Source organism: Xenopus laevis, chromosome 2S, assembly GCF_017654675.1.
Source record: "Xenopus laevis strain J_2021 chromosome 2S, Xenopus_laevis_v10.1, whole genome shotgun sequence".
In the NCBI taxonomy this organism is placed as follows: Eukaryota; Metazoa; Chordata; class Amphibia; order Anura; family Pipidae; genus Xenopus; species Xenopus laevis.
Window position 1 is genome coordinate 168,935,098 of NC_054374.1, and position 23,214 is coordinate 168,958,311.

At 46.1% G+C, this 23,214-nt stretch overlaps 1 protein-coding gene across 1 annotated transcript; it reads left to right on the forward strand.

Moving 5' to 3' along the window:
* Positions 1–5,311: 5,311 nt before the first annotated feature.
* vps16.S (VPS16, CORVET/HOPS core subunit S homeolog) lies at positions 5,312–8,818 on the forward strand. The gene is made up of 2 exons (XM_018250507.2): positions 5,312–8,158; positions 8,422–8,818. Exon 1 carries the CDS (start codon positions 5,619–5,621, stop codon positions 8,127–8,129), a length of 2,511 nt encoding a protein of 836 aa, XP_018105996.1. The 5' UTR covers positions 5,312–5,618; the 3' UTR covers positions 8,130–8,158; positions 8,422–8,818.
* The last annotated feature ends 14,396 nt before the right edge of the window (positions 8,819–23,214 follow it).

Below are 23,214 nucleotides of genomic sequence, written 5' to 3' on the forward strand. Positions count from 1 at the left end.
AACCTGACTCCCCCCAATCTCCCTCCCCCCAATCCTGTCTCAGCAGCACCAGCAGCAGCCTGAGCCCCCCCCCCCTTCCAGCTCCATCCCTCCCCCCAGCTCCATCCCTTCCTTCCACTGCCGTCGCCTGATCTGGAGCCTTAATGCTGCTCAGTTGGGGGGAGACAGAATTCCAGGAGCGGACCCAGCACACAACATGGAAACCAGCAGCAGAGAAAGGGGGAGAGGGAGGCACAGGGGGAGGAAGGATGGGGAGCAGGGGCCCAACTCACTTACTAGTCTCACTCAGTGTCAGCTCATCCATCCTCAGATTGTCAGCTCACTGGCACAGTGCACTTAATCTGACTTATTTATTCATTGTGTGTGTGTGTATTTATGTGTGTATATATGTGTGTGTGTAAGTAAGAGGGGGGTCAGGTTACCAAAAGGACACATTAGTGATGTTGGGGTATTCATTTTGCCACACACAGATGATAAATGCACAGGGGTTTCAACATATTTACATGCAAATTCCTTTTCTGAATTCAGCCCCCCCCGGCCACTCGGTACATCAGCCCTCCAGTCATGGGACATGTCAGATATGAGAAATGTCAGATACAGGGGGACAGGTCGGGTATGGGGATATGTTTAGGGTCGCCACCTTTTCTGGAAAAAAATACCAGCCTTCCTATATTATCATTTTTCCCTATTAATAACATTAATACAGGCCAGGTGGCAACGCTGTGCTACGCAATATGTTGGCGCTATATAAATACATGTTAATAATAATAACCCTAGATATGTTGGATACAAAATATGGGGGATATGGGGGTAATGGGAAATGTCAGATATGGGATATGTTGGATAAGGGATATGTTGCATATGGGCAGATATTTGCATATATGATATGTTGGATTTGGGGGATATGGCATATGTCAGATATGGGATATGTTGGAAATGGAATATGTTGGATATGAGAGATATGGGATATGTTGGATATGGGAATATGGGAGTTTGGTAGTGGCTGTAAGGGATGACCTTCTGTTTGGGACTATATAGTGGCCCCTTTCATACAGATCTTATTTCTTTTCTATAGTTAAATGCAGAGTCCCTAACCCTGGAACTGCTGGGACCCCCAGTTTGTCAGTGGCACAGCAAGGGGAGCATCAGCCCTTCTGCAAGGTTACACTTCAGTCCAGGAGTAAAGGGGGCACGGGGCAGAAACTCAGTTTCCATCTGAATATCAGTTCCATTACTTGTGCATAGGCCCTAAGCCTTTGTCCTTGGGGGTCTTAAATGAGACCTTGGGGGTTATTTATAAACACTGGACAAATTTGCACCTGGGCAGTAACCTATGACAACCAATCAGATGATTACTTTCAATGTTCAATCTACAGCTGGCTGAAAAAAGCTAATCACTGATTGGTTGCTATGGGTTACTGCCCATGTGCAAATTTACCCAGTGTTTATAAATGAGGCCCTTTGTCTTCTATTATTTCTCATTCAGCAGCACTGGCACCAACGTATGGTTCCCGCCAATATCAATAGCTTCACCCTTCTGCTTGTTCCAAGGATCGGCCTTTGTGGCCTGCCATGGGGTGTCTGTGAGAATAAAGTCTCAGGAGGGAATGGGGTGTCTGTGTGAATAAAGTCTCAGGAGGGAATGGGGTGTCTGTGTGAATAAAGTCTCAGGAGGGAATGGGGTGTGTGTGTGAATAAAGTCTCAGGAGGGAATGGGGTGTCTGTGTGAATAAAGTCTCAGGAGGGAATGGGGTGTCTGTGTGAATAAAGTCTCAGGAGGGAATGGGGTGTCTGTGTGAATAAAGTCTCAGGAGGGAATGGGGTGTCTGTTGATAAGGAATGGTGTTTGTGAATAAGTCTCAGGAGGGAATGGGGTGTCTGTGTGAATAAAGTCTCAGGAGGAATGGGTGTCTGTGTGAATAAGTCTCAGGAGGGAATGGGGTGTCTGTGTGAATAAAGTCTCAGGAGGGAATGGGGTGTCTGTGTGAATAAAGTCTCAGGAGGGAATGGGGTGTCTGTGTGAATAAAGTCTCAGGAGGGAATGGGTGTTGTGTGAATAAAGTCTCAGGAGGGAATGGGGTGTCTGTGTGAATAAAGTTTCAGGAGGGAATGGGGTGTCTGTGTGAATAAAGTCTCAGGAGGGAATGGGTGTCTGTGTAATAAAGTCTCAGGAGGGAATGGGGTGTCTGTGTGAATAAAGTCTCAGGAGGGAATGGGGTGTCTGTGTGAATAAAGTTTCAGGAGGGAATGGGGTGTCTGTGTGAATAAAGTCTTCAGGAGGGAATGGGGTGTCTGTGTGAATAAAGTTCAGGAGGGAATGGGGTGTCTGTGTGAATAAAGTTTCAGGAGGGGATGGGGTGTCTGTGTGAATAAAGTCTCAGGAGGGAATGGGGTGTCTGTGTGAATAAAGTCTCAGGAGGGAATGGGGTGTTGTGTGAATAAAGTTCAGGAGGAATGGGGTGTCTGTGTGAATAAAGTCTCAGGAGGGAATGGGGTGTCTGTGTGAATAAAGTCTCAGGAGGAATGGGGTGTCTGTGTGAATAAAGTCTCAGGAGGGAATGGGGTGTCTGTGTGTAAGATAGAAGGGGAATAAAGCCGGGGGAATGGTGTTGTGATAATAAAGGTTCGATAAGCTCAGGATGGGCTGTTGAAGTGAGAATGGTGATAGGAATGGTTCGTTGATAGTTAGGAGGGTGGTGTCTGGTGATAAGGGAGAGGGGTGGAAGGAATGGTGTGTGATAAGTCTCAGAGGAATGGGTTCTGTGTAATAGGAATGGTGTTGTGAATAAGTCTCAGGAGGAATGGGTTGGTAATAGGAATGGGTGTTGTGTGATAAGTCAGAGGAATGGTTCGTGAAAAGGAAATGGGTTGTGGTAGTTCAGGAGGGAATGGGGTGTCTGTGTGAATAAAGTCTTAGGAGGAATGGGTGTCTGTGTGAATAAAGTTCAGGAGGAATGGGTGTCTGTGTGAATAAAGTTCAGGAGGAATGGGTGGGTCTGTGTGAATAAAGTCTCAGGAGGGAATGGGGTGTCTGTGTGAATAAAGTCTCAGGAGGAATGGGGTGTGTGTGGAATAAAAGTTCAGGAGGGAATGGGTGTCTGTGTGAATAAGTCTCAGGAGGGAATGGGGTGTCTGGTGTAAGATAGGATGGGAATGTCTGTGTGTGGTAAGTTAGGAGGGAATGGGTGTCTGTGTGAATAAAGTCTCAGGAGGAATGGGTGTCTGTGTGAATAAAGTCTCAGGAGGGAATGGGTTGGTTGCTGTGGAAGTAAAGTTCAGGAGGAATGGGGTGTCTGTGTGAATAAAGTCTCAGGAGGAATGGGGTGTCTGTGTGAATAAAGTTCAGGAGGGAATGGGTGTCTGTGTGAATAAAGTTCAGGAGGGAATGGGTGTCTGTGTGAATAAAGTTAGGGGAATGGGGTGGTTGGATATCAAGAGGTTTGGAGGAATGGGTTTGGTGATAAAGTCTCAGAGGAATGGGGTGTCTGTGTGAATAAAGTTCAGGAGGAATGGGGTGTCTGTGTGAATAAAGTCTCAGAGGGAATGGGTTTTGTGTGAATAAAGTTCAGGAGGAATGGGGTGTCTGTGTGAATAAATTCAGGAGGGAATGGGTGTCTGTGTGATAAGTTCAGAGGGAATGGGTTGTTGAATAAAGTTCAGGGGGGAATGGGAGGTGTCTGTGTGAATAAGTTCAGGAGGGAATGGGGTTGTCTGTGAATAAGTCTCAGGAGAAGGTGGATGGGTGTTAATGGGTGGTGGAATAAAGTCTCAGGAGGAAGGGTGTCTGTGTGAATAAGTTCAGGAGGAATGGGTGTCTGTGTGAATAAAGTCTCAGGAGGAATGGGGTGTCTGTGTGAATAAAGTCTCAGGAGGGTGGTGTTGTGGAAAAGTCTCAGGAGGGAATGGGGTGTCTGTGTGAATAAAGTCTCAGGAGGGAATGGGGTGTCTGTGAGAATAAAGTCTCAGGAGGGAATGGGGTGTCTGTGTGAATAAAGTCTCAGGAGGGAATGGGGTGTCTGTGTGAATAAAGGGAATGGGGTTGTGTGTGTGAATAAAGTCTCAGGAGGGAATGGGGTGTCTGTGTGAATAAAGTCTCAGGAGGGAATGGGTGTCTGTGTGAATAAAGTCTCAGGAGGGAATGGGGTGTCTGTGTGAATAAAGTCTCAGGAGGGAATGGGGTGTCTGAGAATAAAGTTTCAGGAGGGAATGGGGTGTCTGTGTGGGTAAGGTTTGAGGAGGGAATGGGGTGTCTGTGTGAATATAGTCTCAGGAGGGAATGGGGTGTCTGAGAATAAAGTTTCAGGAGGGAATGGGGTGTCTGTGTGGGTAAGGTTTGAGGAGGGAATGGGGTGTCTGTGTGAATAAAGTTTCAGGAGGGAATGGGGTGTCTGTGTGGGTAAGGTTTGAGGAGGGAATGGGGTGTCTGTGTGAATATAGTCTCAGGAGGGAATGGGGTGTCTGAGAATAAAGTTTCAGGAGGGAATGGGGTGTCTGTGTGGGTAAGGTTTGAGGAGGGAATGGGGTGTCTGTGTGAATAAAGTTTCAGGAGGGAATGGGGTGTCTGTGTGGGTAAGGTTTGAGGAGGGAATGGGGTGTCTGTGTGAATAAAGTCTCAGGAGGGAATGGGGTGTCTGTGTGAATAAAGTCTCAGGAGGGAATGGGGTGTCTGTGTGAATAAAGTTTCAGGAGGGAATGGGGTGTCTGTGTGAATAAAGTCTCAGGAGGGAATGGGGTGTCTGTGTGAATAAAGTCTCAGGAGGGAATGGGGTGTCTGTGTGAATAAAGTCTCAGGAGGGAATGGGGTGTCTGTGTGAATAAAGTCTCAGGAGGGAATGGGGTGTGTGTGTGGGTAAGGTTTGAGGAGGGAATGGGGTGTGTGTGTGAGGGGTCAGTAGAGGGGGTCAGTTGGGGGGTCTCGGGGTGCAGGCGGCTGAGTCACACGTTAGGCGTCAGGAAGTCTTCGCAGGTCGCTCCTCTGTGGAACTGGGATAATGACAAATAGATAATTAGTCTCTCACAGACAAAGGAAACTGCCTGGGACTGAATTAGGGGCTCCCCAGTAGTAAATCTGTGGGTTCAGGCAAATGCCAGAGGAGTTGCCACAGACAGAGACTATTTATTGGGCCTCTGTGTAATTGGGGTGCCAGGACCTATTTTGATTCCCAGACCTGCTCCCCAGTATGTGACGCCCGGGGACCAATCAGCCGTTTCTCACACAGAAACACCAGCTCAGTAGGAGCTTTGGGTTGTCAGGAGACAACTACGTCCCCACGTGATTGCGTCACACGCAGCAGAGGAGGCTCTTGCCTCGGCCATTTTGCTAGTGGGCGGATGTAGCTGTTCTGGCGGTGTTTAAGGAGTTCCCCACTGCTGTGACACTCGCTCAGGAGTCGCGTTTCTCTGGATCGCGAGCTAAATATATATAATACCCGGAAGAGAGCCTAGAGCATCAAGCAATGATAAGAAGCTCTGCTCAGGTAACGCACAGTAGGCGCAGGGAGTGAGTCACGTGACGGGCAGCTCAGGGGTCACGTGACGGGCCGAGGCGCTGAGAGACACAAGTTCCCGTGACTGGAGTGTGAGGCGGCGGCTTGTGCGGTTCTTCCCAAGGCCTCGGCATGGATTTCTATACGGCCAACTGGTTCCCCCTGGGCAGTGTGAATTACCGGAAGTTCGATCTGTACCACATGGAGTGGGAGCTGAGGGAGGGATTGAGAGAGAGTCTGGCGGCTGCTGGGCCCTACGCTGGGACTGTGGCTTTAATGAGGAATCCGTGTGCCAAGGAGAAGGCTGGCCGGCCCGTACTGGAGATCTACTCGGCCTCCGGCCTCCTCTTGTCCTCCATCCCATGGAAGAGCGGCCTGGTGGTGCATTTGGGTTGGAGCCTGAGCCAGGAGCTGGTCTGTATCCAGGAGGACGGCACGGTGCTTCTCTACGACTTATTCTGCTCGTTCAAGCGCAACTTCAGCCTGGGCAGTGAGGTGAAACAGAACCAGGTGCTGGAGGCCAAAGTCTTTCACACCGAGTACAGAACCGGCATCGCCATCTTAACGGGCGCACTCAAATTCACCATTGCCTCCAACATCGACGACGTGAAACTGCGCAGGTTGCCCGAAATACCCGGCCTTAGGGGCCCACCCTCCTGCTGGACTGTCCTGTTCAATGAGCGCGTGGCTCTAGTGTTGGCTGCAGTGGGCCCAGACTTGTACCTTCTGGATAATACCTCCTGCACTGCTGTCACACTGCCCCATATCAGCCCCATGGCCGGATCCTTCCTACAAATGGCCGTCTCCTTCAATTATAAATACCTTGCAGCCTTCACAGACACTGGCTACATCTGGATGGGCACTGCTTCCCTCACGGATAAACTATGTGAGTTTACCTCTGATATCCGGCAGGCACCAAAACAAATGGCCTGGTGTATAAGGCCCGGCAGCAGGAACATTGCACTTGCAGTAATGTGGGAGAAACTCCTGTTCTTGGTGGGCCGTGCCAGTGAGGGCGTTCACTTCCCTTTGGATGAGCCGTCGTTTCTCGTGCCCGAACTGGATGGGGTTAGAATTATATCTCCCTCCACCCATGAATTTCTCCATGAAATACCAAAAGTAACTGAGGACATTTTTAAAATTGCGTCTATGGCGCCTGGAGCACTTTTACTTGAAGCACAAAAAGAATATGAGAAAGAGAGCCAGAAAGCGGACGACTATCTACGGGAGATTAAGGACCAGAACCTTCTGTCAGAAGCAGTGGAGAACTGCATAGAAGCCGCTGGGTATGAGCATGCCCCTGAGATGCAAAAGTCTCTCCTTAGAGCGGCTTCATTTGGAAAATGCTTTGTAGAAAAATATTCTCCTGCAGACTTTGTGACCATGTGCCAAGATCTGCGTATCCTCAATGCCATCCATGACTACCAGATTGGCATGCCACTGACTATTACACAGTACAAGCAACTTACTGTACAGGTTCTGTTGGACAGATTAGTCTTACGCAGACTCTATCCTCTTGCTCTCAAAATTTGCGAATATCTAAAATTTTCTGACTTTCAGGGAGTTAGTCGGATTTTAGCCCATTGGGCTTGTTACAAAGTGCAACAGAAGGAGAAATCTGACGATGAAATAGCGCAGGCCATTAATCAGAAGCTCGGAGACACCCTGGGAATTTCCTACTCTGAGATTGCCTCCAGGGCCTGTGAGTGTGGTAGGACTGAGTTGGCCATTAAACTCTTGGAGTATGAACCAAAGTCAGAAGATCAGGTCCCCTTGCTTTTAAAGATGAAGAGAAGCAACTTGGCCCTGGCCAAAGCTATTGAGAGTGGAGACACGGATCTGGTCTATACTGTGGTCACTTACATGAAGAATGAGTTTAACCGGGGCGACTTCTTTATGACGCTGCAGAACCACCCGGTGGCTTTGAGTTTATATAGACAGTTCTGCAAGCACCAAGAGCCAGAGACACTGAAGGACCTTTACAATCAGGATGACAATCATCTGGAGCTGGGTAATTTCTATGTCCGATCCAGTTACAGCACAGAGAAAAGAGTGGAAGGCCGTGTTGCCGAGCTCCAAAATGCTGTAGAGGAGTACAATAAAGCTAAAAGTGAACTGGCGGCCAGGGCCACCGAGGATCAGATCAAGCTGCTAAGGAACCAGCGGGCCCTGCAAGATAAGGTGGACAAGCCGTATCTGGACTTCTCGCTTCATGACACTGTTTATAATCTTATACTGGAAGGCATGCACAAAAAAGCAGAGCAACTTTACAAAGAGTTCAAAATCCCTGACAAGAGGTACTGGTGGCTCAAAATCTCTGCTTTATCGGAAAAAGAAGACTGGGAGGAGCTTGAGAAGTTCTCGAAAAGTAAGAAGTCAGCCATTGGTTATCTGCCCTTTGTTGAGATTTGTATGAAGCATCACAACAAGTTGGAGGCCAGGAAGTACATTGGGCGGGTGGCCATTGAGCAGAGGGTCAAAGCCTGTCTCTTGGTCGGGGACTTGGATCAAGCTGCTGAAAGTGCCATCGAACACCGAAATGAGCATGAAATGAATCTGGTGTTGTCCCGCTGCACCTCTGCCGCTGATAATGCCGTTGCAGAAAAGATCAACCGTGCCAAATCACAGATCCTTAAGAAATAGCTTGGGCTCATTTGGCATCTTGCCATCTGGTGGGTATTTTGCTTAATGGGCAGCATTTTATATATTGATTGCTATGCGACATGCCATGTCCTACAGCACTCTGCATTTAAATGGTAGCACCCCCACCTTTCACTGGATCCTGGGGAAGCAGCTCAAGGGCCACAATTAAGAAGACCCCTTGTGAAAATGATGGGGGTGACAGAGTGCTGCTAGTGTTGGAATGTTGTATAGCAGTCTCTCACCTTAGTGTTGACTAATAAGTATAGTAACTAATTTCATGTGCCTCTTGCAGAACTGAAGGAGATGAAGAAATATCATTCCTGCTGCGCAATTGAAGGGTCTGGCATCTGTGGGTGGTCTTTGCTCAGAAATGAACAGGATTGGATGCTGTGTTACATGCAGAGGCATGCTGGGAGATAAGCCTTTCCATAGGCCACATGAGAACAAATACACACACCCTGTTTAACCAGTGAGGGGTATCCCATAAATCTATATGATATCACGTTCTCACCTGTAAGATACCAACACTGAACGGTTTCCTTGCACTTTGTCTTGCTTTGCCAGAGTCCCCACAAATGTACAGGTATTGCTGACGGTGAGAAAATAGCACTTCCATGTACTTGTTATGTACAGTAACTAATACTAGTTATATGTTGAACCCTACTAATAAATGTCACACTTGCATCTTACAGAACTGTGCTTTTTGGGGGATCCAGCTCTCTGCACCTTCCATAGGCTTCTGTCACTCAGGGGTATCCATGCAAATAACTATCCCCCAAAAGCCTTTGTCTTAGTGCATTCCTTTCTGATGGGGAGCAGAATCCTGGGGGAGAATGTAATGACTGAATTTATTTGGCCCTCATATGTTGTGCACCTCCCCATTGAATTAGCCTTTCCATGTAGCGTGACAATGTATCTTTTACTGCAGGCCTATACAAGTGGGTGTATATCTGCATGCCACCCCGTGTCTTCTGCCCCATAGGGAGATGTCACATCCGTAGTCTGGTTATTGTGCCATGAGGTTGCCAGTTAGGAGACTTCATACCCCTCTCTTTGTATGTGACTTGGACCTTCCCATTAATCCGAGTGCCACAGAATTGGACTTTCCCATTAGTCCCAGTGGTGCAAAACTGGACCTTCCCATTTTTTGTGACTAGGCACTAGGACTAATGGGAAGGTCCAATTCTGTGGCACTAGCACTAATGGGAAAGTCCTGCAGAATTAGTGATATGGGGTTAATTGGTGTGGGAGGTGCTGAGTCAGGGGGAGGTCCAATTACAGGAGGCAGCATTTCCTTATGGGTTCCCCGTGCAGAACCAGGTTACAGGGGCTCAGCTGTGCTAAAGAGCAGGTCACAGGCCCTAACAGTTGGCAAATCCTGCAACTTCTCTGACCCCCATAAATCCTCATGGGATGTTCTGGAGCTCAGGGTCAGTCCTAAAAAGGCAAAACACCTCTGTCTCTGAAACGTTGTCTGATGTTATGGTTATTAATAAGAAAGATAGAGAGCTTATACCTCAGAACTAATATGTTTTGCTGTATCAGGTGCTGTGCTGAAGGACCTACGTCTGCTTCAAGGGTCAGACAATCCAATGAAGAAAAGGTCAGCAGCTCACTGAGTATACTGGGTATTTGAAACAGTGGGAGGTTTATTGAAAAAACATCCAAAAATAGGGCAACATTTCGGGCCACCCGGGCCCTTCATCCGGGGTTTAAGAAATGTAGCAGACGGCACCATCCAGGGATACAATTAAAAAGCCTTTTATTAGTTACTTTATGGCTTCATAGTCTGGTCTGATACTATATTTCAAGCCAAACATTGACTCTTTATCTATCTCAGTGGCAGTGTTTAACGTGTAAATACAGCCAAGTTTGGGAGTTTTACTTTGAAAGCAGCAAGTTAAGTTGCAGGTAAAACTTAGTCCCTGTGTAAAATGTATAATGAAGCAATAGAATTCTTACTGAATCAGATAAAATTGAGCGTAGGACTGGCCAGATATGGGATGAGTTTATTATTAAATATATTGTAATATATGGACAAACAATCCCTGTTTTGTTTAAAGGGTAAGGCATTTTTTAGTAGCAGTAGCACAAAATGTCTCTGTCTTAAATATATTGATAATGGGTTGAGTGCAGAGGAATCTTGTAGTTGACTATATGTATTTTGTGGTCACAGCCTCATTGCACCCCCGCCTAATGGTTTTTAAAAAATAGTGGTGAGCACAACTTTCCCTTGTTTGTGATATATATATATATATATATATATGTGTGTATGTACGTACATGTGTGTGTGTGTATGTACGTGTGTGTGTGTGTATGTACGTGTGTGTGTGTGTATGTATGTGTGTGTATGTACGTGTGTGTGTATGTACGTACGTGTGTGTGTATGTACGTACATGTGTGTGTATGTACGTACATGTGTGTGTATGTACGTACATGTGTGTGTATGTACGTACATGTGTGTGTATGTACGTACATGTGTGTGTATGTACGTACATGTGTATGTACGTACACGTGTATGTACGTACATGTGTGTGTATGTACGTACACGTGTATGTACGTACATGTGTGTGTATGTACGTACATGTGTGTGTGTGTATGTATGTACGTGTGTGTATGTATGTATGTACGTACGTGTGTGTGTGTGTATGTACGTACATGTGTGTGTATGTACGTACATGTGTGTGTGTGTATGTACGTACATGTGTGTGTATGTACGTACATGTGTGTGTATGTACGTACATGTGTGTGTGTATGTATGTACGTACGTACGTGTGTGTGTATGTATGTACATGTGTGTATGTATGTATGTACATGTGTGTATGTATGTATGTACGTGTGTGTGTATGTACGTACATGTGTGTGTGTATGTACGTACATGTGTGTGTGTGTATGTATGTACGTGTGTGTGTATGTATGTACATGTGTGTATGTGTGTGTGTATGTATGTACGTACGTGTGTGTGTGTATGTACATGTGTGTATGTATGTACGTACGTGTGTGTGTATGTACGTACGTGTGTGTGTATGTACGTACGTACGTGTGTGTGTATGTACGTACGTGTGTGTGTATGTACGTACATGTGTGTGTATGTACGTAAATGTGTATGTACGTACGTGTGTGTGTATGTATGTATGTACGTACGTACGTGTGTGTGTATGTATGTATGTACGTGTGTGTGTATGTATGTATGTACGTGTGTGTGTGTATGTACGTGTGTGTGTGTATGTATGTACGTGTGTGTGTGTATGTACGTATGTATGTACGTACGTGTGTGTGTATGTGCGTGTGTGTGTGTATGTATGTACGTGTGTGTGTGTGTATGTATGTACGTGTGTGTGTGTGTGTGTGTATGTACGTGTGTGTGTGTGTGTGTATGTACGTGTGTGTGTGTGTGTATGTACGTGTGTGTGTATATGTATGTACATGTGTGTGTGTGTATGTATGTACGTGTGTGTGTGTGTGTATGTACGTGTGTGTGTGTGTGTATGTATGTACGTGTGTGTGTGTATGTATGTACGTGTGTGTGTGTATGTATGTATGTACGTGTGTGCGTACGTACGTACGTACGTGTGTATGTACGTACGTACGTGTGTATGTGCATGTGTGTGTGTGTGTGTATGTACGTGTGTGTGTATGTATGTACGTGTGTGTGTGTTTGTGTATGTGTGTGTGTGTATGTATGTACGTGTGTGTGTGTGTGTATGTATGTACGTGTGTGTGTGTATGTACGTGTGTGTGTGTGTGTGTATGTACGTGTGTGTGTGTGTGTGTATGTATGTACATGTGTGTGTGTGTATGTACGTGTGTGCATGTGTGTGTATGTACGTGTGTGTGTGTATGTATGTACGTGTGTGTGTGTGTATGTATGTATGTACGTGTGTGTGTACGTACGTACGTACGTACGTGTGTGTATGTATGTACGTACGTACGTGTGTATGTGCATGTGTGTGTGTGTATGTACGTGTGTGTGTGTGTGTGTATGTATGTATGTGTGTGTGTGTGTGTGTGTGTGTGTGTATGTATGTATGTACGTGTGTGTGTGTGTGTATGTATGTATGTATGTACGTGTGTGTGTGTGTGTGTGTGTGTATGTATGTATGTATGTACGTGTGTGTGTGTGTATGTATGTATGTACGTGTGTGTGTGTGTGTGTGTATGTATGTACGTGTGTGTGTGTGTGTGTGTATGTGCATGTGTGTGTATGTACGTGTGTGTGTGTATGTATGTACGTGTGTGTGTGTGTATGTGCATGTGTGTGTGTATGTATGTACGTGTGTGTATGTGCATGTGTATGTACGTACATGTGTGTGTATGTACGTACATGTGTGTGTATGTACGTACATGTGTATGTACGTACACGTGTATGTACGTACATGTGTGTGTGTGTATGTACGTACATGTGTGTGTGTGTGTATGTATGTACGTGTGTGTATGTATGTATGTACGTACGTGTGTGTGTGTGTATGTACGTACATGTGTGTGTATGTACGTACATGTGTGTGTATGTACGTACATGTGTGTGTATGTACGTACATGTGTGTGTATGTACGTACATGTGTGTGTATGTACGTACATGTGTGTGTATGTACGTACATGTGTGTGTATGTACGTACATGTGTGTGTATGTACGTACATGTGTGTGTATGTACGTACATGTGTATGTACGTACATGTGTGTGTGTGTATGTATGTATGTACGTGTGTGTGTATGTATGTATGTACGTGTGTGTATGTATGTACGTGTGTGTATGTATGTACGTGTGTGTGTGTATGTATGTACGTGTGTGTGTGTGTGTGTATGTATGTATGTGTGTACGTACGTACGTACGTACGTATGTACGTACGTACGTACGTACGTGTGTGTGTGCGTACGTACGTACGTACGTACATACGTACGTACGTACGTACGTACGTACGTACGTACGTGTGTGTGTATGTGCATGTGTGTGTGTGTGTGTATGTATGTACGTGTGTGTGTGTGTATGTATGTACGTGTGTGTGTGTGTGTGTGTGTATGTACGTGTGTATGTACGTGTGTGTGTGTGTGTGTATGTACGTGTGTGTGTATATGTATGTACATGTGTGTGTGTGTGTATGTACATGTGTGTGTGTGTGTGTATGTATGTACGTGTGTGTGTGTGTGTGTATGTACGTGTGTGTGTGTGTGTGTATGTATGTACGTGTGTGTGTGTATGTATGTACGTGTGTGTGTGTATGTATGTACATGTGTGTGTATATGTACGTACGTACGTACGTACGTACGTGTACGTACGTACGTACGTGTGTATGTGCATGTGTGTGTGTGTGTGTATGTACGTGTGTGTGTATGTATGTACGTGTGTGTGTGTTTGTGTGTGTGTGTGTGTGTGTGTATGTATGTACGTGTGTGTGTGTGTGTGTATGTATGTACGTGTGTGTGTGTATGTACGTGTGTGTGTGTGTGTATGTACGTGTGTGTGTGTATGTACGTGTGTGTGTGTGTGTGTATGTACGTGTGTGTGTGTGTGTGTATGTATGTACGTGTGTGTGTATGTATGTATGTATGTACGTACGTACGTACGTACGTACGTACGTGTGTATGTGCATGTGTGTGTGTGTATGTACGTGTGTGTGTGTGTGTATGTGTGTGTGTGTGTGTGTATGTATGTACGTGTGTGTGTGTGTATGTATGTATGTATGTACGTATGTGTGTGTGTATGTACGTGTGTGTGTGTGTGTGTGTATGTACATGTGTGTGTGTGTGTATGTGCATGTGTGTGTATGTACGTGTGTGTGTGTATGTATGTACGTGTGTGTGTGTGTATGTGCATGTGTGTGTGTATGTGTGTGTGTGTGTGTATGTGCATGTGTGTGTGTATGTATGTACGTGTATGTATGTGCATGTGTGTGTATGTGCATGTGTGTGTATGTACGTGTGTGTGTAGTGGAAGAGTTTATATGCCGAGAACTTCCCACACCAGTCAGTTGTACTGAAGAAGCTGTTCGGATGTGAAACGTCTTCATTGATTACTCAGCAAGTCCAGTTGTGTTTAGATTGACCTGTACTAGATATACCATGACCTGGAGGAATGAAAATCTTCATAGTGTATGTATATATAATAGCAAATTGTCTCAGAATATCCCTCTACATCAAACTAACAGTTCATTAAAAGTGAGCACAGAATTCCAATCACAATGGTTCCATTGAGCTTTATCAGTATAGACAAAATCACCAGAAAAGAGTTGCTGCGTGAAAATAGGTGATTTATTTAGCCCTTAAGCATTTCACAAACAAGGCAACTGTTCGGACCCCGCCGGGCTCTTTATGAAGGTTTGATAAGATCAGTCCATTAAGGTTGAAGGTTTGATAAGATCAGTCCATTAAGGTTGAAGGTTTGATAAGATCAGTCCATTAAGGTTGAGCTGAGTGGCATTTAATGAGGCGCTGGTTATGGACAAAGTGTTATTGGGACAAGAGGGAGAAGGTCCTGCCCACCGGGGGGCTACTCTCTTCTGCCACAGGGATGGGGGAGCTGATTTTATTTCAAAAAATTGCATGATCTGTAATCAGAAAATGTCACTTGCCAAGAGCTGTAAAGTGAGGAGTATAAGGAGCCGAGACACCATCCTCTTTGTAATGGGCTCTAATGTACTTCCCAGTGAATATTATCCAATCACAACGCACCTTTCCTTCCCAGTCTCCCTCCCAATGGCTTGTGACTTTCTCTGCTTACTGACCCATCTGGGCTCCCATTCCTCACCCGGGCTGCATATTTTACTACTTCTATATTTCCCATCTATAATGTTACTGTGTAGTCAGGTGACGGGGACATTCAGACCGGACCCCAAATCTCTGAGACACTGGGGGTCGCAAGATGGGCAGCTCCGGCACTAACTTTCATTCAGTATAAAACTGACCATAGACACAGAGATCCGATTCGTACAATTTTCGGACCGTGTGTGGAGAGTCCCGACATTTTTCGTCCCATGGAGATCGGTCGTTTGGTCGATGGGACAGGTTAGAAGATTTCTGTCGCTGCAGATAATATCTGTGTGTGTATTGCTGATCTGATGAGATCAGTGGGAGACTCACCAGCTTTGGTCGGACATAAGTATCATACGATTACTGTCAGGGGCAGAACATCGGCTCATCTCTTCTTTTACTACTTTATTTCATCTGACTGGTCAGTGGCAGGTCGGGAGATGGGGAAGTCTGATAAGTCCGATTGCTCGAGGATTCAAACAATCAGATCTTTGCATCTATGGGCAGCTTTAGACGTTCATTTCCCTTTAAATGTGTCTCTGTTACAGAATGACATCAGTCTCCTCCCCCTCGCACACTCGCTGCCACTAGTACCAACTGTCAGCTCTGACCCCTCCCTCTCCAGCAATTGGGGGGTGAGAGAGAACAAAGCTTGGGGGGAGGGGCCAGCACTGACAGAGACAAAGAGAAGGCGGAGCTGCAGGGGGAAGTGATCATTGCTGGTTCCATACAGTCGTTATACATTAACTACTGGAGTACTAGTCACATGAGCTGATCATTCATTCTGCACCCCAGCCCCCCCTGAATGGCTTTTTCTGACACTTGCCCCCCCCCCCATCATTGCAATTGTTCTCTTTTATTAGACTGAGGAATGTTGTGACATTAGTAACACTCCCCTTATTTCATGTTTCCCCCCCCCTGTTCATTCCAACTTGTCAGTCACTGCGGGGTTAATAATATGGGACATGTGACAAGAGATTAGCCAAATCCAAATCCACCACCTGATTGGCCCCCCCGCCCCATGTCTTTCTGTCAGTGAGGGGCCCCTGTGCTCTATACTGGCCACTTACTATTCTATTTATTCACTGGGCTAGGGGGACACAATGGGGGAGATAAAGGCTGGGGGCACACATGGTTAATGGGGGGGTGTTACAGGTTAGTGCAGAGGAGAAGGAAATTGTGGGAATTTCCGGGAGTCGGATGAGTCAGTGGAGCCGCGGAAGTTGTCGCATCAATAGAGGAAACAATGGAGCAGAGAGGAAACAATGGAGCAGAGAGGAGGGGGGGCCACAGTTTGTGATGAGGAGGAATTGGTGACCCCGTTGGGGCTGCAGAGAGAAATAGTTTAATACCTGGAGGCCCCCCAGCCTGACACCCCCCATGAATTCAGAGCAAAACTCATCACAGACCCTGTGAGTATCATGAGGGCAGTAAGGGCCCCACTCTGTATAAAGTGGCCCCACATTTCCCCACAGCATCTCTGTGTCCCCATTTTGCTCATTAAATATAATGTGCCCCCCCACCCCTGTATTTCCCCCTACACATTGTACATGGTACATCCCACGGGGGCTGAGCAAACACAATATTCCAGCCTGAGACCAACTGCAACTCTCTACCCCCAGCTGTGACTCCTCCCACTAAAGGGTTTCTTGTCTTATTAGTTACATTTGTATCAATGGCCTGTGGGGCGTCACCCGTGTTCTCTGCCCCAATTCTTAAAGGTTTAATCAAGTTCCTGTAATTCTGTAACTTCTGCCCCCAGTCACACAACTACTGACCTGTCACACAGAGAGATTGTCATGAGAGACCCTCTGTCTGTCTCTCTGTCTGTCTCAATCACACTCATAATCTTGCCTTTAAAAACTACCCATTAGACTGAATGCCAAGTAGCACAGTGCCCTCTGCTTTTTATTTAACTTTATTCCTGATGTAGATCTGTCTGTGACCTGCCTGTGCCATCTCTCTTCATCATCTCATGTACCTGCATTCTACCACTGCCCCAATGAGCAATGAATGGATATTGGGAGGTTGTATCAGGAGTCAGAAGCAGCAGTGCAGAGAAGAGAAAGGGACAGACACAATGACAGTTACACAGAACTATAAACCCAGTGAGAATGAGGAATGAATGGATATTGGGAAGTTGTATCAGGAGTCAGAAGCAGCAGTGCAGAGAAAGGGACAGACACAATGACAGTTACACAGAACTATAAACCCAGTGAGAATGAAGGTTGTCAGGAGTCAGAGCAGCAGGCAAAGAAGACACAGGTTCACAGAACTATACTAGATGAGGAATGATGATTGGGATTGTATCAGAGCAGCAGCAGTGCAGAGAAGGACAGACAATGACAGTAACAAATAACATGAGATGGGATGATGGATTTGGAAGTTGTCAGGAGTCAGAGCGCAGTGCAGGAAAGGACAGACAAATGAAGTACACGAACTAAACCAGTGAGATGGATGATGATATGGAGTTGTATCAGAGTCAGAGCACAGTGCAGAGAAGGGAAGACAATGACAGTTACACGAACTATAAACCCAGTGAGAATGAGGAATGAATGGAATTGGAAGTTGTATCAGGAGTCAGAAGCAGCAGTGCAGGAAAAGGGACAGACACAATGACAGTTACACAGAACTATAAACCCAGTGAGAATGAGGAATGAATGATTATGGGAAGTTTATCAGGAGTCAGAAGGCAGCAGTGCAGAGAAAGGGACAGACACAAGACAGTTACACAGAACTATAAACCAGTAGAATGAGGAATGAATGGATATTGGGAGTTGTATCAGGAGTAAAGGGCAGCAGTGCAGGAAGAGAAAGGGACAGAACAATGACAGTACACAGAACTATAAACCATGAGAATAGGAATGAATGGATTGGGAAGTTGTATCAGGAGTCAGAGCGCAGTGCAGAGAAGGGACCAGACACAATGACAGTTACACAGAACTATAAACCCAGTGAGAATGAGGAATGAATGGATATTGGGAAGTTGTATCAGGAGTCAGAAGGCAGCAGTGCAGAGAAAGGGACAGACACAATGACAGTTACACAGAACTATAAACCCAGTGAGAATGAGGAATGAATGGATATTGGGAAGTTGTATCAGGAGTCAGAAGCAGCAGTGCAGAGAAGAGAAAGGGACAGACACAATGACAGTTACACAGAACTATAAACCCAGTGAGAATGAGGAATGAATGGATATTGGGAAGTTGTATCAGGAGTCAGAGGCAGCAGTGCAGAGAAGAGAAAGGGACAGACACAATGACAGTTAGACAGAACTATAAACCCAGTGAGAATGAGGAATGAATGGATATTGGGAAGTTGTATCAGGAGTCAGAGGCAGCAGTGCAGAGAAAGGGACAGACACAATGACAGTTACACAGAACTATAAACCCAGTGAGAATGAGGAATGAATGGAGATTGGGAAGTTGTATCAGGAGTCAGAAGCAGCAGTGCAGAGAAAGGGACAGACACAATGACAGTTACACAGAACTATAAACCCAGTGAGAATGAGGAATGAATGGATATTGGGAAGTTGTATCAGGAGTCAGAAGCAGCAGTGCAGAGAAAGGGACAGACACAATGACAGTTACACAGAACTATAAACCCAGTGAGAATGAGGAATGAATGGAGATTGGGAAGTTGTATCAGGAGTCAGAAGCAGCAGTGCAGAGAAAGGGACAGACACAATGACAGTTACACAGAACTATAAACCAGTTAGAATGAGGAATGAATGGATATTGGGAAGTTGTATCAGGAGTCAGAAGCAGCAGTGCAGAGAAGAGAAAGGGACAGACACAATGACAGTTACACAGAACTATAAACCCAGTGAGAATGAGGAATGAATGGATATTGGGAAGTTGTATCAGGAGTCAGAGGCAGCAGTGCAGAGAAGAGAAAGGGACAGACACAATGACAGTTACACAGAACTATAAACCCAGTGAGAATGAGGAATGAATGGATATTGGGAAGTTGTATCAGGAGTCAGAAGCAGCAGTGCAGAGAAAGGGACAGACACAATGACAGTTACACAGAACTATAAACCCAGTGAGAATGAGGAATGAATGGATATTGGGAAGTTGTATCAGGAGTCAGAAGCAGCAGTGCAGAGAAAGGGACAGACACAATGACAGTTACACAGAACTATAAACCCAGTGAGAATGAGGAATGAATGGATATTGGGAAGTTGTATCAGGAGTCAGAAGCAGCAGTGCAGAGAAGAGAAAGGGACAGACACAATGACAGTTACACAGAACTATAAACCCAGTGAGAATGAGGAATGAATGGATATTGGGAAGTTGTATCAGGAGTCAGAAGCAGCAGTGCAGAGAAAGGGACAGACACAATGACAGTTACACAGAACTATAAACCCAGTGAGAATGAGGAATGAATGGATATTGGGAAGTTGTATCAGGAGTCAGAAGCAGCAGTGCAGAGAAGAGAAAGGGACAGACACAATGACAGTTACACAGAACTATAAACCCAGTGAGAATGAGGAATGAATGGATATTGGGAAGTTGTATCAGGAGTCAGAAGCAGCAGTGCAGAGAAGAGAAAGGGACAGACACAATGACAGTTACACAGAACTATAAACCCAGTGAGAATGAGGAATGAATGGATATTGGGAAGTTGTATCAGGAGTCAGAAGCAGCAGTGCAGAGAAAGGGACAGACACAATGACAGTTACACAGAACTATAAACCCAGTGAGAATGAGGAATGAATGGATATTGGGAAGTTGTATCAGGAGTCAGAGGCAGCAGTGCAGAGAAAGGGACAGACACAATGACAGTTACACAGAACTATAAACCCAGTGAGAATGAGGAATGAATGGATATTGGGAAGTTGTATCAGGAGTCAGAAGCAGCAGTGCAGAGAAAGGGACAGACACAATGACAGTTACACAGAACTATAAACCCAGTGAGAATGAGGAATGAATGGATATTGGGAAGTTGTATCAGGAGTCAGAAGCAGCAGTGCAGAGAAAGGGACAGACACAATGACAGTTACACAGAACTATAAACCCAGTGAGAATGAGGAATGAATGGATATTGGGAAGTTGTATCAGGAGTCAGAAGCAGCAGTGCAGAGAAGAGAAAGGGACAGACAGACAGTAGGGGGAATACATGGATTTTGGGAAGTTGCACATTCATGAGTTAAACAGCAGTTTGTGGGTGGAGTTTGGGTTGAAGAGACGTAAATATTTCATGAGTGGGAGGGGCCTGCTCTCTCTCAGTCTTACGTTTAATTAATAATAAAACAGAGACTCAGTTTCATCACAGGTCACATGACACCAATAGCTTATAAGTAATAACAGGTGAGGTGTGAGTATTTGTGTATGTCTGGACCCAGGAGCTGACAATCTAAAGCAGTGTATTGAGAAGATTATTTTTGTAGGAAAGTCACGTGTCCTGCAGATTTGTGGCCCCCCTGGGGGGTGGGGTCAGTGACCCGCTGCTATTCCCTGCGACTCAGCACAGCCCAGTCCTGTTTCCCATTAGCCACATCTGCAGCTAATTAGCCCCAAGTGCCAGGAACCAGCCTGCCAACTGCATCCGCCTGAGGGCTCAGTAACCTTCTTACCCCCTGCTCACTGGAGGGCCCCACTGAAATAGTTTCATTCATTAAGGGCCCCAGGGCTGCACATATTGCCCCTTCCTTTGTGGCCTCACCCCCTATGGTGCCCCCTTTCCCCTGCTGGGCACAGACATGCGGGGTCCCTGGGTGCAGTGGGGGCAGAATGCGATGGTCCCTGCAGGAGGTGCATTACCTGCACAGGTGCTTCTCATACCCCTGACTCTACTGCACCTTATTTGTGCATCATGGGCCCCCAACTGGTCTCTATATGGGAGGGGCAGAATCAGGGGCCACAAAGAGTCGCGCAGCAGTGGCCCCAGTATAAGGGGAGGGTCAGGGAATATTCTGCTGTTCCGTCAGGAAAGTCACACACACCCCACCCATAAAACAGAGGATTAACTGCAGTTTATTTGCTCCTTTAATTAACAAGTCTTTATATCTGAAGTGACATTGCCCAGTGTACTTTAAAGCCCACTGGCCCTGAGAGCTTGCAATTGAATATGTATTGAGTTGCTCATTGGTTCAGCTGCAGGGGAGTGACGCATTTCATGCAGATCTTATAATATAGGCCTCGTTACATTTCTATCAGGGACAATGAGAAGGGGTTAAAGATAACAGGAATGTGTTGCAGGAATTGCTGCTGATTCTCCCATGATGCACTGAATTCCTCTTCTGCCTTGAGCTCTATTTCAGGGAGCTGACAATCTAACAGGCCCAGCCTGCACATACCCCTGTGTCACATACTCTGACCCCAGGGGGCAAATTTATGGCCTTGGGAAATTCCTGCCCCATGTGTCCCAAACTGGTGGAATGTTCTATTAAGAGCAGATCAGAGGGGGCAGTGACACGGATATTTGCTGGAGCAGCTGTTGGGCACATGTGCAACCCCCCCCCCCCCGTCCCACCACAAGGGGCTAATAATACAGTGCGAGGGAGTGTGGCCCCTAATGCGTCACGTGCAGAAAATAACAGTAAGAGCCCCCACAGCTGCACTCTAATCCCCTTCACACGCCAACACATGGCCCAGTCCCCCAATCTCAAAGCCACAAAACACAGGTGCTTCTCATTCCCCTCAGACAATTTACTGCTGGAGCCTCCGTCTCTCTGAAATATTCCTGTCCTACAGCTTTTGTTCGACTACAATTCCCACCAGCTCCCAAAACACTGCCAAATAAAGGACCTCACATAACTGAAAATAGGAGTTTATTGGACCAGAATCTTCCTGTTACACTCACCACTGTATCCACCATCTCTATCTACTGAACCCTCCACTGTATCCACCATCTCTATCTACTGAACCCTCCACTGTATCCACCATCTCTATCTACTGTACCCTCCACTGTATCCACCATTTCTCTTACTGTACCCTCCACTGTATCCACCATCTCTCTTACTGTACCCTCCACTGTATCCACCATCTCTCTTACTGTACCCTCCACTGTATCCACCATCTCTCTTACTGTACCCTCCACTGTATCCACCATCTCTCTTACTGTACCCTCCACTGTATCCACCATTTCTCTTACTGTACCCTCCACTGTATCCACCATTTCTCTTACTGTACCCTCCACTGTATCCACCATCTCTCTTACTGTACCCTCCACTGTATCCACCATCTCTCTTACTGTACCCTCCACTGTATCCACCATTTCTCTTACTGTACCCTCCACTGTATCCACCATCTCTCTTACTGTACCCTCCACTGTATCCATCATCTACTGTACCCTCCACTGTATCCACCATCTCTCTTACTGTACCCTCCACTGTGTCCACCATCTCTATCTACTGTACCCTCCACTGTATCCACCATCTCTCTTACTGTACCCTCCACTGTATCCACCATCTCTATCTACTGTACCCTCCACTGTATCCACCATCTCTCTTACTGTACCCTCCACTGTATCCACCATCTCTATCTACTGTACCCTCCACTGTATCCACCATCTCTATCTACTGTACCCTCCACTGTATCCACCATTTCTCTTACTGTACCCTCCACTGTATCCACCATCTCTCTTACTGTACCCTCCACTTTATCCACCATCTCTCTTACTGTACCCTCCACTGTATCCACCATTTCTCTTACTGTACCCTCCACTGTATCCACCATCTCTCTTACTGTACCCTCCACTGTATCCACCATCTCTATCTACTGTACCCTCCACTGTATCCACCACCTCTTTCTACTGTACCCTCCACTGTATCCACCATCTCTCCCTACTGTACCCTCCACTGTATCCACCATCTCTCTTACTGTACCCTCCACTGTATCCACCATCTCTATCTACTGTACCCTCCACTGTATCCACCATCTCTCTTACTGTACCCTCCACTGTATCCACCATCTCTATCTACTGTACCCTCCACTGTATCCACCATCTCTATCTACTGTACCCTCCACTGTATCCACCATTTCTCTTACTGTACCCTCCACTGTATCCACCATCTCTCTTACTGTACCCTCCACTGTATCCACCATCTCTCTTACTGTACCCTCCACTGTATCCACCATTTCTCTTACTGTACCCTCCACTGTATCCACCATCTCTCTTACTGTACCCTCCACTGTATCCACCATTTCTCTTACTGTACCCTCCACTGTATCCACCATCTCTCTTACTGTACCCTCCACTGTATCCACCATCTCTATCTACTGTACCCTCCACTGTATCCACCACCTCTTTCTACTGTACCCTCCACTGTATCAACCATCTCTCCCTACTGTACCCTCCACTGTACCCACCATCTCTCTTACTGTACCCTCCACTG